A 14,810-nucleotide genomic window follows, 5' to 3' on the forward strand; every position below is an offset into this window, starting at 1 on the left:
AAAAGCTGTCACAGTATGGCAAAAGACCATTAGAAGAAGAAAGCAGCAGCATGAGACCCACACTTCCTACCAAGGGTACCAAGTGGCACACAGCCGTGTTGTGGTCCCCTGGGGAGAGCTGAATTGCACCTTAACAGACATAAAACAGATGAGTTTCCAAAAGCCACCAACTGTCCCTCTGAGAGCAGCAGAGGAAAAACTCCCTTGTGCCAACTTGATTGGACACTGCAGACCTGTATGATGCTGCCTTGCACTACCAGTGATTTTTTAATTGATATTTTCTGTCACAGCAGAATTGAGGAGGGTAAAACGACAGACACAGAGGGCAGAGTAAATGGGTACCATCATTATCCCAAAGAGGACAACCTTTTAACAACATTATCATCAGCAGTTCTGGGGGAAAACTATTGCTGTTCAGTTGTAGATATGAGTAAATAATGGAAGAAGAATTACTTGCGATGGGTATGGGAAGATATGACTTTATCATCAACTCCCACACCCAGCAGTTTCACACCACATTCCTGGTGTGATGGGAGCAAGGGAGATCATCACGGCCCCCGGGCAAGTTACCAGCTGCAGGACCAACACAAGCTATGGAGAAAATGGCAAATGTCTGTCCTCCTGTCCTACTCATCCTTTCCATATCCAAAGCCCGTGGCTGTCACTAGACCAACTGCCTTGCTGACATCTTAAAAGAGAAATAAGGGAACCATCATTATCCCAAAGAGGACAACCTTTTAACAACATTATCATCAGCAGTTCTGGGGGAAAACTATTGCTGTTCAGTTGTAGATATGAGTAAATAATGGAAGAAGAATTACTTGCGATGGGTATGGGAAGATATGACTTTATCATCAACTCCCACACCCAGCAGTTTCACACCACATTCCTGGTGTGATGGGAGCAAGGGAGATCATCACGGCCCCCGGGCAAGTTACCAGCTGCAGGACCAACACAAGCTATGGAGAAAATGGCAAATGTCTGTCCTCCTGTCCTACTCATCCTTTCCATATCCAAAGCCCGTGGCTGTCACTAGACCAACTGCCTTGCTGACATCTTAAAAGAGAAATAAGGGAAGAAAACCACAGGGGAGGAGGTGAAAGGTTCACCAGAAGGTGAACACAGCAAGATCGTTCCTCCCCCTCCGTCCTCATGGTGGGTGGGTGGTTTGCTGTACAGAGATGAGAGGTCAGACCCTCACAGCTTGGCAGTGCTCAAACCAGACTCTCTCAACTGCACCAGTTGCACCAGTTGAAGACCTGATCCCTGAAGACTGCCTTTGAGCATTCAAGGGTATGTTCCCAGACAAGGAAGAAGGGGGAAGCTGTGAGTGATAAATACAGAGAAGGATTTTTCAATCTAAATTATTTTGCTGCCTTCATTTCCATGGTAGTGTTTGGTTTAGGTTCTCTGGTCTGTTTGTTAGCTTTGTTCCAACTGTTACTTTACTGTCTCCTCTACTAAAGCTAAAGTCTTTCTAGCTAATTTATTCCTGCTCACTTGTAACTTGTACACAGGCCAGAATAAAGTAAGGCTGAACACAAGCCTGTCTGAGCTACCCCCTTCAGCGATAGAAATGTTTCTTTGCGACCAGACTGCAAATGCTATAAATATACATTTGTTTGTCTAATAATCAACTCCTAAAAAAGAAATCTGTTAGATGCCTTGGTGGCCCAGCTACCCAATGCAGTGTAACCTGCAGTCTGAATTATTTAGCTAGATTTTTGTGGCTCCAGCTCTATTATCAATTATCCATGGGCTATTTACATCTGACAAACATCTTTTGGGCTGTTGGCTTCAGTACAGTGACATGTGCTAAATCTCCCTGAAAGAACTGAATAAGAATGTAGTCATGAGGAAAATGATAACTCTTAGTGGTTTACCATAAATATCCTGGAAGTCACTGAAAATGGGGACATGCTGCTGACAAGGGCCGTTGACTTTAAACATCCCTCTCCATTACAAGTCAACCCGCATGAGCCCGGAGAAAGGTGGCTCGTGATGGATGCATGTTCTGCTTCATGTAAATGTCTTGGTGAGTGTATCTATGCCCCTGCTGTTTATTCAAGGGATGTGATGGCAATCAGTGGAGCTGGTCAGAAATGTGCCTTTCCATGCTAATAACCGGCGCTACAGACATTAAGGTGAATCATGAGGCCACGCTATTTCAGGAAAAGCTGTTCTATACTGAGTTATTGTTGCCCCTTTCCTGTGTGCAGTCTGGATTACACTGCTACAGCTGAGCAAATCCCTCTTTTATAAATTTCTGTTGGTTTTTTCACACGTTGAACTTACCTGTCCCCTTTGCGTTCCCCTACTCCCAGAACTAGACTGATTTGAAATTGTTATGTTTTCATATCAGCAAGGTCAAAACTTTTAAAAGAGAGAATTTTAGTCATAGGACATTGCTTCATTTGCTTTAGAACTAAATGTGTTTCAAACTGAAACCATGATTTTGGTGGAAAAAATTGGAAAGCTTCATTCAAAAGTACCAAAATTAAATGCTTCAAATTATAAACCTTTTTTTTTGTTTAAATTAATCTCAGGACTAACCTAAGCCCTGAGAACTTTTTCCTTGACTAATATCTGCTTGTTTTCATACAAAAATAATATATGAAATACTATTCTAGTTACAAATAGGAAAAACTTCCTCTTTCTCTCTGGCAATGAGAAAATGAAGCTCTGTCCTGGTGGAAATTTTTCAGAAATATATATAGGTTTAGGCTAACTTCACAAAGCAGACATTTACAGCTATGTTTCCAATATTTCTTCATTTAGTCTGAGACTATGAAAGGCAAGAACTCCAGCTTTGTTGCAATTGAGGATTAAGGACTCGGCATTTTTAAACCAAAATGGCATGAATTGGCAGTCATGGCTGCACCTTTTCTTCTTACCTGGGTAAGTCACTAAGCTAATTTACACCAGAACTTTTGACACACAAGAATGAGAATATAAAGTACCTTCTGCTGAGGGAGTTCAAAGCTTTGATTTTGCAAGAAATTCAATTTTATCTTGAATTATCAAGCACATATTGCTCCTGGTAAGATCAGTCTAAATTAATGGTGCTTAGTCCTTTGCTGATCAAGCAATAAATATATAAATAAATAAAACAAATAATAAATAATAAATGAATAGTAAAGGTTCTCAATAGCTTTCGTAAGTTAATTTTGTCATATCTCTTTTCAAGGGAGGTGAATCGTTGTGGAGTCCTGATTTGCAATTAGTCCCAGGAAATCACTAAAAAAAGGCTGATTTTATTGAGAGACAATATTTCTTGGCTCTCAAAGCCAGTGCTTTAATCACTAGGCTCTGCTGCCCAATTCCAGCTCATTACAGTAATTAAATAAAACCATATTAAATAGATGGTGGTGAAGCAAAGGAATATAAGAAGATTGATTAAAAATAACTACACCCCACTGAACAGGTAACATGGGTAAGGGACATGCAGGAGACAGTCCAAACACCTCGGTAACAGCCCGAGCTGGCTACGAAATGGAGAGATGCTGAAAGAAACAGGCACGAACACGTTATGCTTTTCCTGCTGCGAAGACAATACCTGTGGTTGCTACTGCATTTACAGGCTGGGAACGCCGTCCACTGCTAACTCCATAGAGCTCAATTTCATATTCAGTACCCTCTTTCAGCCCTGTAATATCCTGGGTGCGCTCATGGCCCGGTACTATTAGTTCCAGTGGATCAGATTTCCTTTTGGTATCCCTGATTTTTAGAACAAAACTGTCGAAAACCCCATCATCTGCAGTCCAGGAAAGGCGGAATCCATCAGGAGTAGCATCTGAAACCAGAAGGTTGTCGACCTCCGGTTCTGCTTCTAAAAAAGGAGAAGATAGCAGCAGGGAAAAGAAATGATTTCGTTAGTCAGTTCATTAGAGACCTGCCTGAGGTCTGGACATAGCACACTGCAAGAATCCAACCACAGTTCAAAGAAAGGGAAACAATCTGCCAGCTATTGAAAAAAAAAATAAAAAATATTAGCATTAGATACATACGGAAGAAGATACATGTGAGTGTGTGCAGGCCCATTCAAACTTTCACTCTTAAATAGCAAATCCACTGCAGGGACATAGACCATTTGCCTCTGACATGCAAAGTTACACATGCTAATAGTAAGTTTTGTGTGCATTTCTCCCCTGCTACCTATGTGAAACCTTTATATACTGTAAAAACAAGCTCAAGTTACAGAACGGCAGGCATGCCTGTAATACTGTCAGGTCTCTCTCTGTTAGGAGGACAATATAGAAGCCACTTGAAAGAGTCTTTTTCTTCATGCAAACCCCTTATTTCATGCACTTCTATCATCTGTGATGCCTCTGATGAGACGGATGCTTTACTTTCATATTAAACAAATGCTGAAGCAGCAAAGGGGAATCATGAAAAGTTATATCCCTTAAAGAGCACACTTAAATCCAAATGCAAAACCTACTGCCTTTAGTGAAAGAACCCCTTCAAGAGGACCACGGGACTTGTAAGTTATGAATTGCCTGCAAAACTTCTTTAGCTCAGTATGGTCATGCATCATTATCTCGAGAAACGCTACTGGAGTGGTTACTATCTCCCAGCATCTCCAATGCACTTCTTTCTTCCACAGAAAGACATTCCTATTTATTTTCTAGCAACCCTCCAATCAGGTAACCCCCAGCTTTGCTGCTGCACAGTCAGCAACACGGACACGAGACTTGATGGTTACAAGGCTAGAGAATAAGTCTGGACTGATCTTTCAAGAAAGCTCAAATGCTGCTGCAAAGTGGCAGCTACGATGAGGTTGAGAACGTGAGCTCAGGCTTTCTGGAGAGAGATGCCAACTTCATGGGTGGCAATGATAGCATTCGATGGTCTGCGGGTAGAACCCACACAGAGAGTGAAAGAGAGGAGGCCATGGGCAAGAAATCCAGTATGACTCTTCCTGATGGTTTGGCAAGTTGGGGAATGCTGATGTGCCCAGCAGCTGTTAACACGACTCTTCCTGCAGGTCCTGATGGTTTGGCAAGTTGGGGAATGCTGATGTGCCCAGCAGCTGTTAACAAGATGAGCTCCCACATGCAGCCATTTTTCTTTACAGATTTCGGTTAGAAGTACCTGCATGACCATACCAGACACTTCCACCCCTCAACCCATGTCATGCGCCTCGACAGGACCCCTCGCAAAGACAGAAGGGAAACGTCAAGTTAAAAAAGAACAGAACTTCACTGGTGAATCTGTCATAAATCGGGAGGAGTTATGTGTAGCCACGATGCATAAAAGGATGCAAAAGCCAAGGTTTGCTTTGCAAACGGATTGCACAAAACATCTTCCATGTGAGAAGAAAAGCAAGAAAGAAAGGGTGGAAGAGAACAATTTGTTCACATTAAAATACCTGTAACAGCCACAGTGCTTAGAGGCTTTGTTTGGTGCCCCTTGGCAAAACCATAAAGCATAACCTCATAGCCAATGCCAGTAATTAGGCCTTTAAGCTTCAGTTGCCGCTGGGCTCCCGTAAGGAGGAACTCCTGTGGGTCCAGCAGCTTGCCAGAATCCACCACGACTACTAGAAAGTTGTCAAAGGCATTCTCCGATGCCATCCACGACACTGTGAACCCATAAGGGTTAATATCAGACACAGTTAGGTTTTCCAGTGGGGGCATGGCCTCTAAAAGACGGGAAGGTGCAAAAACATACAAAAAAAAAGAAGCGAAAAACATTGCAAATTAGAAAGCGTCACAGATTCCACCAAATATAAATCACATTTTTTCCCCAAAGTATGGATTTAATAGAAGTGCATAGCCAGGACCACAAGACTAGGATTTTCAATGGAGCCTCCAGAAGTTAGGTGTCCAGTTCTTAATTTTCATCAAGGATGTCTCAGCATCTCATACCACAAACTCCATTGAAACTCCTTCCAAGCTCACCGTGTAAGCACATTTCTTCTGTTTCACATGCACTGGAAGACTGCTACAACCAAAACTGCTTTAGAAATAGTATGCATAAAGCTTTTATTTCCTTCCACTTGTGCCCACCATCAGTGCTTTAGGGGGAAGCCTCAACTTTGGCATTCACAATTCCTGTGTTTTGCTTTTTTACCTCTTTACTTCACGAGAACATCTCCAGCTTTTCTTTTCAATGGTGGAGGGGTCAGAGATGCCACAAGAACTGCCAGAAACAGGACACTGATCAGGCAGGGTCACAGACAGTGCAAGGACGAAATTTTTCCCTCTGAGGGTGGTGAGAGCCTGGCCCAGGTTGCCCAGAGAAGCTGTGGCTGCCCCATCCCTGGAGGGGTTCAAGGCCAGGTTGGAGGGGGCTTGGAGCAACCTGGGCTGGTGGGACCAAGTCTCTGAAAAACTAAAAAAAGGCCAAATTTTCACAAGATAATTTTGCAGTGTATTTTTCTCGCTCAAAATCTGACAAGTCAAATAGGAAGATCAACTGGCTCTGCTAAGCCCTGGCCTTGATCCTAGATCCCAGGCATTGCTAATATTTATTTAAATTATTTGACAAACCTTGCTTTGTTTTATCAGGAGCTAACTCATCCGATCTTCCAATCATTCAAATTCCACTCACTTAAGAAAATACCAGTTAGTTAAACACAAAACTTTCTCTGTGAAAGGGCTTTGGGTTTGGTTTTGACATTTCACAACTGCTGAAATTGATATTCTGTTAGAACTTGGCATAAAAATTCCCTCCTAGAGTTTCATAATTTGGAAGTCCTTATGTTTTGAAGTTTACACTTTTGGGTGCCAGGGATTCAGCTCAAATTTGCTCAATTTGGAGACATTTTTGCAGTTGACTTGCTGCACTCAAGCAATCCCAGAGAGTCACATTTTGGTTTGGTTTCTGGGAGGGTGGGTAAACGAATTAAGAGCCCAAAAGGCTGAAATTATTTTCCTGGGATAGGCGTTGAGTGACACCAACACGCAGGTTTATGTGAACTGCTGGCACAGTGAGTGCCACGTGTTTACCCAGTTGTGGGAAGCTTCCTCCCAAAATATCAGTGTCGGTGGTTTATTTTCAAAAAAGGAAGCATTTGTGCTTCGGTGGAGCAAAAGATGAAGGGTTTTGACAGCAGAGCTGCTCACTTCTGACTGTGTGACTGAACATCACGAGGGGGCAGATCAGAGCTGGTGCAAAACACAACCATTTGCCTTAAAGGAAAATGATCACGGACGTTGCCTTTCACAGAACAGGCAGCCCAGTTGCTGTAAGGGATGCTGCTCCTGCAACTGGTGTCCCCACTGCATGGTGATGAAGACAGGAGAAAAAGAAAAAGGCTTCAATTTCTCCATTTAGGGTGTCCCTATGGCTATGTGACAAGCCCTAGTGGCACATACTGGCCACATAACACATAGAAGGTGAATTCTGTAGCATCTGCCTGATCATCTAGGAGGCATGTAATGCACCACCAATCCCAGACAAAACCTGGCCAAAATATTCAGACATAAAGGATGTCTTGAGGGGACATCACAGCACAGGAGGTGTTCTAAAATCCAGTCCTCCCTGGATCCTTCAGATGCAATTACTGAGTATTAAGCAGATTTCCCCCTCAAATTTCAGGAGTCAAAAAAGATTATTACACAGAGGAGAAAGACTCCAGAGGGCTTTTAACTCACTTTAAACTAGTACACTTCCTAGAAAAAAAATTTTAAGGTCAACATGGCTTATCTGACCCATCCTTGCACTAGGTGTGCAAACAAAACCATTGTGGCTGGACATGATATTCAGTGCTGTAGAGAGTCCATATCGGAATACATATTTTTATAAGCCAATAAATAGACTTCAAACCTTTAAGCAGGTACCTGTCATGACAAAAGCAGTGAGGGGCTCTGTGTGAACCCCCGCACTGGTGGTGCCCTTAATGTTAATGTCATAGGCCGTGAAATCGAGCAGGCCTGAGATGCGAGCGCTGCGAGCGCCTCCCGACACCGTAAGCTCCTGGGGCTCGTGTGCCGCATGGGAATCTCTAACGTGTATAACGAACTTGGCAAAAGGCCCATCTCTTGTGGTCCATGAGAGGTTGAAGCTGTCGGGGGTAACGTTTGTGAGTGTGAGCGTGCCCAGCTGTGGCTCGGCCTCTGAAGGAGAAAGGAACACAGGTGAAGATGACAGCGTTACTCTGGGGGGCCGGGGGAATTAGCAGTGGAGGGTTAGAGATGCTTAAAGATAAGGTTGAACCTTTTAGCCTTGTTTTGCAGTGGTTGAAGAAAAAAAAAAAATAAAGGAGCATTGCAAGAGCTATTTTATAAGGTTTTGGAAAGAAGCCATTGAAATTAGTGCTGACTCTTCGTTCATTTTTTCATTTAATTTTCTTAAAACCTCTCAATTTTCCTAATGAAAGATGAGCCTGATTTACAGAAGCACCAACAGCATACAGTCCTGTGGTAAAACCACAGAAATTGCAGGAAACTCCGCACTGGGTATTTGATGGGAACACAAACCCATGGCAATTCCAAAGTAGATAAAGTAGGATTCAGGCAGGAATGAGATGAGTCCAAAACAGACATCCCTGAAATCCCAGTTCAGCTTCTGTTTAGTGTTTCTGTTGCCTGGAGTTGTAGATACTTATATCTTTGGACCCTAAAGTTTACAAGGGGTTTCAGTCCTAACAGTGATTATCTCAGCACTAATCTCAGGCCAAAACCTCTCCAGACTCTGCAGATAAGGTGTTCCTCATCCTCTGATCAGGCACAATCAGAGAATATTTGATAGATTGAACAAAACACCCCACAATGCTGCTGCTCTCTCCCTCCTGACTGTTCAGTGGTCAGGGCACTTCTTTAAGAAGCAAAGACTTTCCTTTTATGCTAGAAGAAATTCAAAATCACATCTCCCCCTGGCCAGGGGAGAAACCTGGCCTTCAGGCTATAGAAAGAGGAGAGCTCCTCACCCGTCCTGTTTTAAAGTTATTCCATTAAGCATAAAATCATTAAAGATTCATTAGAACACAGAGAGAGCACAAACCTGACCCATCAGTCAGGTGGTCAGAGAATCCCATATCTGCTCTCAGGGGGGACTTTCTATTTTTTCTCTTGCCAATTGAGTACAAACCAAGAACACCTTGGGAAATGCAGCCAGTGAGATACAGGAAGATAACGATGTCAGTGATTCATGCTGGGAGGAAAGTAAGAAAGATGTATCCCACTGACAAAGAGAACAGTGAAAGAATGAAATCCTTATCTTAACTATAACATGAACTGCTGCGAGATGTTCCAACTTTTACCCCCGTCCCTCATTGCAAGACTTTTAAAAATAATAGTCCACCTTCTTCTCTGTAGATGTCTAGGAACAGGTGAATCCAAGTGGCCCCAATTAAGGACACATGCTGTTGTCATGCTGTCAACCAGTGACCATCAATGCCTTCATGGCTGACAGTAAAGATGCCACCATGTAAGCATGGTACTTTCAGAAACAGTGGAGGAGATAAGAAAATATCCACAAAGCAAACAGGGTTGGGTGCAGAACCCAGTGAAACCGAGCATGGAGCCACCAGCCCTGCATGCAAGTCAGGGGGGTCAAACAGATTGGATCCTTTCCAATCTCATCCCGAAATGCCCACATTCCTTCACATGCCCCTTGCATCCAGTCAGGCACGTTCACATCATGACACCCAGGCTCCAAAGAAAACTACATGCAAAATAAATTGAAATTATCTCTTCAGGTTAAGTCTTAGTGATCTTCCACTATCCTGGAATCACCATCACCATAGGAAAAGCTCTGACATCCAGTGAAACAAGACAGGTCCCAGAGCCTCAAAGGTAGCAATGCAAGTGTCAGAGTGGGCTGACCATCAAGAAACGGTGAATTTGCTTTTTGAGCCCTGATCTCTGCTGGGAAGGCATAAAAATGCTAGACAGGGAAGAACATCAGAACTAGCACAAGGCAGCCAGACCACTCCATGCAGTTTTGGTTGGTCATCGAGCATGCTGCGTGAAACTCCCACAAGAGATACAAATGCCTTGAAAGACATTTGGTTAAGAAGAAGAACCAAAATGGCATGCAGGCGCCTCTCCAGGCTGATAAAGACACAAAGGCCTCCCACCCACAACAAAGCAAGTGAGGATGGGATGAACAAGAACTATATTCCAAGTCAAGTGCAAAGATACTCTGTGCAAAATATTAACCATCTGGAGCAAGTCGGTTATATATACACAGAACTTGCAGATAAGTGTATATATAAGGAAACCAATCATGGTTTACTACTGGCTCCCTTAATGCTGGGGGCACTTTTTCAGCCTTTTCCGTTGTCTCTCTTTTTCCAGTACACTCAAGCCCACCTTATTTCAGCTTCCCCTAATAGTGACCTCCCTATAATTTACCAAAGGAACGATGATGAGTTGGAACCATGTTTTAGAGCAGTTCGGTGGACAGCATAAGAAAAGAGAGAAAAAAAGCAAACCTGGAAGGTGAAATAGTGAAATACCTGTGGTTGCCAGTGCTGTCAAGGTCTGACCACCTTGCCCATCAATTACACCATGGAGTTGGACAGTGTAATTAGTGGCAGCTTTGAGGTTGGTGACTACATAGCGCCGGGAGCCCCCTGGCACTGTGTGCACCAGGGAGTCCAAAGGGAAGTCAGAGTTTCTGACTTCCAGAATAAAATGGTCAAAGGCCTTGTCCTGCGCTTCCCACGTGAGTGACATGCTGTCTGAGGTAGCATTTGATACAGTGAGTTTGCTAAGGAGAGGTTCCTCTACTACAGGAAGAAAAACAAATGGAAATGTATTGCAATTATTAAAACCCAAAGCAACAAAAATAATATAGAAGTTTGAGTTCATATGAGCCACAGGTCATAAATATCACCTAACCTTGTATTTCTCAATGTTTTCCATACCACAACCCCTGCAGTCACCTGCCTGTGTTACCCATGATTCAGTGAGGATATTCACAATCTGCTAGAATTCTAGAAACTGCAACTCTGTATTATCTGATCACTGAAATTTGATATTCTGTTTAATGTCATTGATCACATTAATCTGTTGCTATGATAACTTTGCCTAAGATCATGTCAGCAGGCAAAATCTGGTAGAGAGCTTAAATGATCACAACATGAGCTATTATCTGTCTGCTATGAGAACGCACCTTCTGCTTCCATGGTCTAGTCCTCTCCTTCCACTTTCATACTGTCGTTGGCCAAAGCACATCAAACATTTGACTTCCCTAGAAAAACTGTCAACTATAAAACCTCAAGATGCCCAATGTGTCAACAACTAAATGCCTACCTACTTCATACAAAACATCGAGTCACATAGACTCTTCCAATCTCTCATCCCATGTAAACTGAATTCTGAAGCTGAATTTAAGCAATGCATCTGCCTCGTAGGAGTCTGCTGTCACAGACTGAAATGTGCCTGAAATCTATTTAGAGAATCAGGATAAAAACTGCATCTAGACATCAACTTATCTGACAGAAATAGTGTCCCCTCTATGCTGTATGACAGATGCAAACACACATTACAAGACTAACATAACGAATCATCTCTCACTTCCTGCTTGGGAAATTTGTTTTGCTTCTCATCTGTGTCAGAAGTTGTCCCAACCTTAATGTTTGAACAAGAGCAAACTTATTGTGTGAACAAAATCACTCCACAGTGTGATTGACTGACTTTGCTGTATGTGAGGGTGGATTAACATTCACAGCTCAAAATGGCTCCAGAAGGTCTTCCTTAGGAGTTGTCAAACAATGAGGTAAAGGATTTGGTAATGGGTAGGCTGACGGGGTAGCTGAGGGCAGGGAAAGGGGCACAACCTGTAAGGAAGAGTTAGAAGAAAGGCAAGTTAGCATTGAGGTAGGTTTTTATATACCTGTTGTAGCTGCAGCACTTATTGCCTGTGTGCGGAAACCGTGAGAGATTCCATAGAGGTAGACAACAAAATCAGTGCTGGGGGAAAGCCCTGAGATATGAGCAGTTCTTGAATTGCCTGAGATGTTGAACTCCATGGGCTCCAGCAACCTGTTAGAATCAATAATTTCAATAGTAAAGACGTCGAAGTCCCCACTGGTGGTTGTCCAAGAAAGGTTGAAGCTTTCAGGAGTAATGTCGGAAACGGTTAGCTCACCAACTTCTGGGTGCACTCCTGAGGAGGGAAACAACATTGGTCAGAAGAGGACAGTCCTGTACCTCCTCCAGCTCAGAAATGCCGTGCTGCTCTGCTCATGCTGGCAGCACTCCGAGCTGCTGCTGGAGAAAAGGGTGTGAGTAAAAGCTTGCTACAAGCAGACAGGTGCTAAGGGGAAGAAACCAAATGAAAGCATCTCAAAATGTTAAAGAAGAAAAAAAAAAAGAAAAACGAGCTTTAAAGCTATGGCTATTTCTTTTTACCTCCAGGAACAGCCACGTGTTTTTGAGGTCTGAGCATGAAAAGCAGATGCAAAAGAACTCTTCTGAATGCCCCTAGGGCATTTGGAAAAGTCAGTTTTAGGAGAAGCTACAACTAGAGCTATTTCTTTGTCCAAAGGAAAAGGTTGTGGTTTTTTTGCTCTTCTACTTTCCCTTTCAGCTTAAGCCTATGAAAGCTGGCATGTAATTTTGGAGCTGGAGCCAAAATGCAAAGCAGTGATAGCTGCCTTGGGGTTTCTTCCTCTCTGTAGACATCCCTGGCATGCTACAGGAAGGCTCAGAAAATTCTGACAAATGGAAATCCCCAGAAAGGAAAATTTTGAAAAGCCGGGTGCTGAGCATGACCCGGGAAGGGAAGGGAAAACCTCAGCAGGGCATCTTCTGCTGTTTTCATTGAATTAGCAAAAAGAGAACACATTGCATACTTAGGCAGGACACCCATACTGTCTGTTGTCTTGTTTGTTCCTGTACAGCCCCCTTTGTCCAGCCACATTTGTGTGGTTTCAATGGGCAATCTGCTACCAGCTCACACTCAGGACTCCCAAAGCACAGGACTTCCAGCCTGCAGCAGGACACAGCCCAAAGCCAGTGCCTTGCGCCAGACACATTTCTACCAAAGCCAAGCAGCTTAAAGTGTTATTGAAACAGGCAAGCTCTATTGTAATTAATGTTTTAATTCTATTTAGTTCTTATGTGCACTTTTATTCCCTTCTGGGCTGGGTAACATGAGTTTGGGGAAATCAAATATGAGCAAGCTCTGGCCATCTCACAATCCCAGGAGGGTGCAAAGGTCTGTAAGAAAGCCCAGAGGCAGCAGATACTGTCTACAAGAAATTACCTGAAGGAAGAACCACTGATGCCCCTTTATTGCCAATTAATTCATATCCTGTTTGTTACCAATAATCGTAACACTGGAAGAGTCAGCGAGCCATACAAGACAGACATAAGTGCATATTTATTTCTTGGTCAAACCTCACGATAAGCTCTCATTTAAAACTGAAGTCTTTCGCAAGATCAGCCAGAAAATTATTTGTGTGGCTCTTGATTTGTTTCATGCAACCTTCTGATAATGGTGGGGCTCACCTTCCTTCTTTCAGGTCAGTTTTATGCCAAGGTAGTTCTGCCAAATTTGATCTTCTGGCATTATACCTTTTCCAGACCAATACGACTGTTTAACAGCCGTGAGTGGCTTAATACAAGATACTGCTTCTGGCAGGAATTCACTTGTGTTTTTTTCTAGATGAGAACATATAGAATGTGTCTGTCCGTGCCCTCAAGACAGATGCACACACTGTAGCCCTGGGTTTGTATATACACAAAAACCGGGGCATAATTTCAGAGGTAGCTTCTGAAGGGTAAAAACTAAACATATTCCCAGGATTTGATTATCTGCACTATAAAGGACAGATTTTTATAACGTTACAAGGCAACCTGGGCTTTCCTGAGTATGTACAACAGCCAGTAGAGTTTTGCTGTTAGTGTCAACCAGCAGAAAAGTGAGTAAAGGGAACAAAACAAGCCATTCTGAGGTGGGGGAAAAAAGCATTCCTAAAAGCAAAGGGCTCGATGGGGGCACCAAGGCTCTCATTGGAAAGTCTGATGGTGAGACATTTCCATGCCAGAGATGTTCAGCCAAGCTTTAATGAGTTCAGTGCACCCCATGCAAAGCCAACCAATCGAGCAAGCTTTTCCGAGCAACAGCTCCAGCTCCCATCCCTGTCTGCAAGGAAAGGGAGCCATGAGGCTGGATGAGCGACTTGAAGAGATACCTGTCATGGTTTCAAGAGAAAGAGGTTTGGTCCTGTAGCCTTGAATCACACCGCGAAGTGTGATGTTATAAGGTGTGTTGGCCTTGAGGCCTGTAACATTCATAAAGCGCAGTCCGCCTGGGACTGTGATATTCCAGGTTTCTTCTGGATTGTCCAGCTCCTGCACCTGAAGGATAAAGTTCTCATAGGCCCCATCGGCTGCTGTCCAGGTGAGCTGGAAACCATCCCAGCCAGTCTCTGATACTGATAGTTTTCCAAGCTCAGGTTCTTCCTCTGAATAAGGACAGAGAGTCAATCAGTTATTCAGATTACAGAGTAGTGGTGATGAGGTATTACTTAATGATGTTCTGTGTTAATGAATTTCATTTGTAATCAGTGACACGGAGCTGCACCCACACACATGCATTTACATCCTCAGCTGCCTCAGGTAACTTGTAAAGTCTCTTCAGAGACATGGCAAAACAGAACGCTAAGAAAAGAATTGTAGTAAGACATAATAACCACATTAATTTAAAAGACTGCTTACAGAAAGCAGCTTATAGCCCATCTTACAGCTGCAAGTGTTTTGCCAACGTTAATTACAACTCCCTATGAGACAAGTACGTATTACTATAACCCCTTTACTGCACTGCTAATAACTCAGTGTTTGCCATTATAAAGTGACTGTGAATACTGCAATAATGCCTGTTGTAAATATAGGAAGACACTGAGTTTG

At 43.1% G+C, this 14,810-nt stretch overlaps 1 protein-coding gene across 1 annotated transcript in view; it reads right to left on the reverse strand.

The window, feature by feature from the left end:
• Window positions 1–14,810, reverse strand: part of TNC (tenascin C) — an 87,827-nt gene that overhangs the window by 28,870 nt on the left and 44,147 nt on the right. The window contains exons 11-16 of the mRNA XM_014952365.1: window positions 14,096–14,368; window positions 11,791–12,063; window positions 10,409–10,681; window positions 7,788–8,063; window positions 5,372–5,644; window positions 3,557–3,829 (exon numbers count right to left, since the gene is read on the reverse strand). Of these exons, the coding sequence (XP_014807851.1) occupies window positions 3,557–3,829; window positions 5,372–5,644; window positions 7,788–8,063; window positions 10,409–10,681; window positions 11,791–12,063; window positions 14,096–14,368 (1,641 nt within the window). The remainder of the gene's footprint in view (window positions 1–3,556; window positions 3,830–5,371; window positions 5,645–7,787; window positions 8,064–10,408; window positions 10,682–11,790; window positions 12,064–14,095; window positions 14,369–14,810) is intronic.

Source organism: Calidris pugnax, unplaced genomic scaffold (genome assembly GCF_001431845.1).
Source record: "Calidris pugnax isolate Ruff unplaced genomic scaffold, ASM143184v1 scaffold135, whole genome shotgun sequence".
Taxonomy (NCBI): domain Eukaryota; kingdom Metazoa; phylum Chordata; class Aves; order Charadriiformes; family Scolopacidae; genus Calidris; species Calidris pugnax.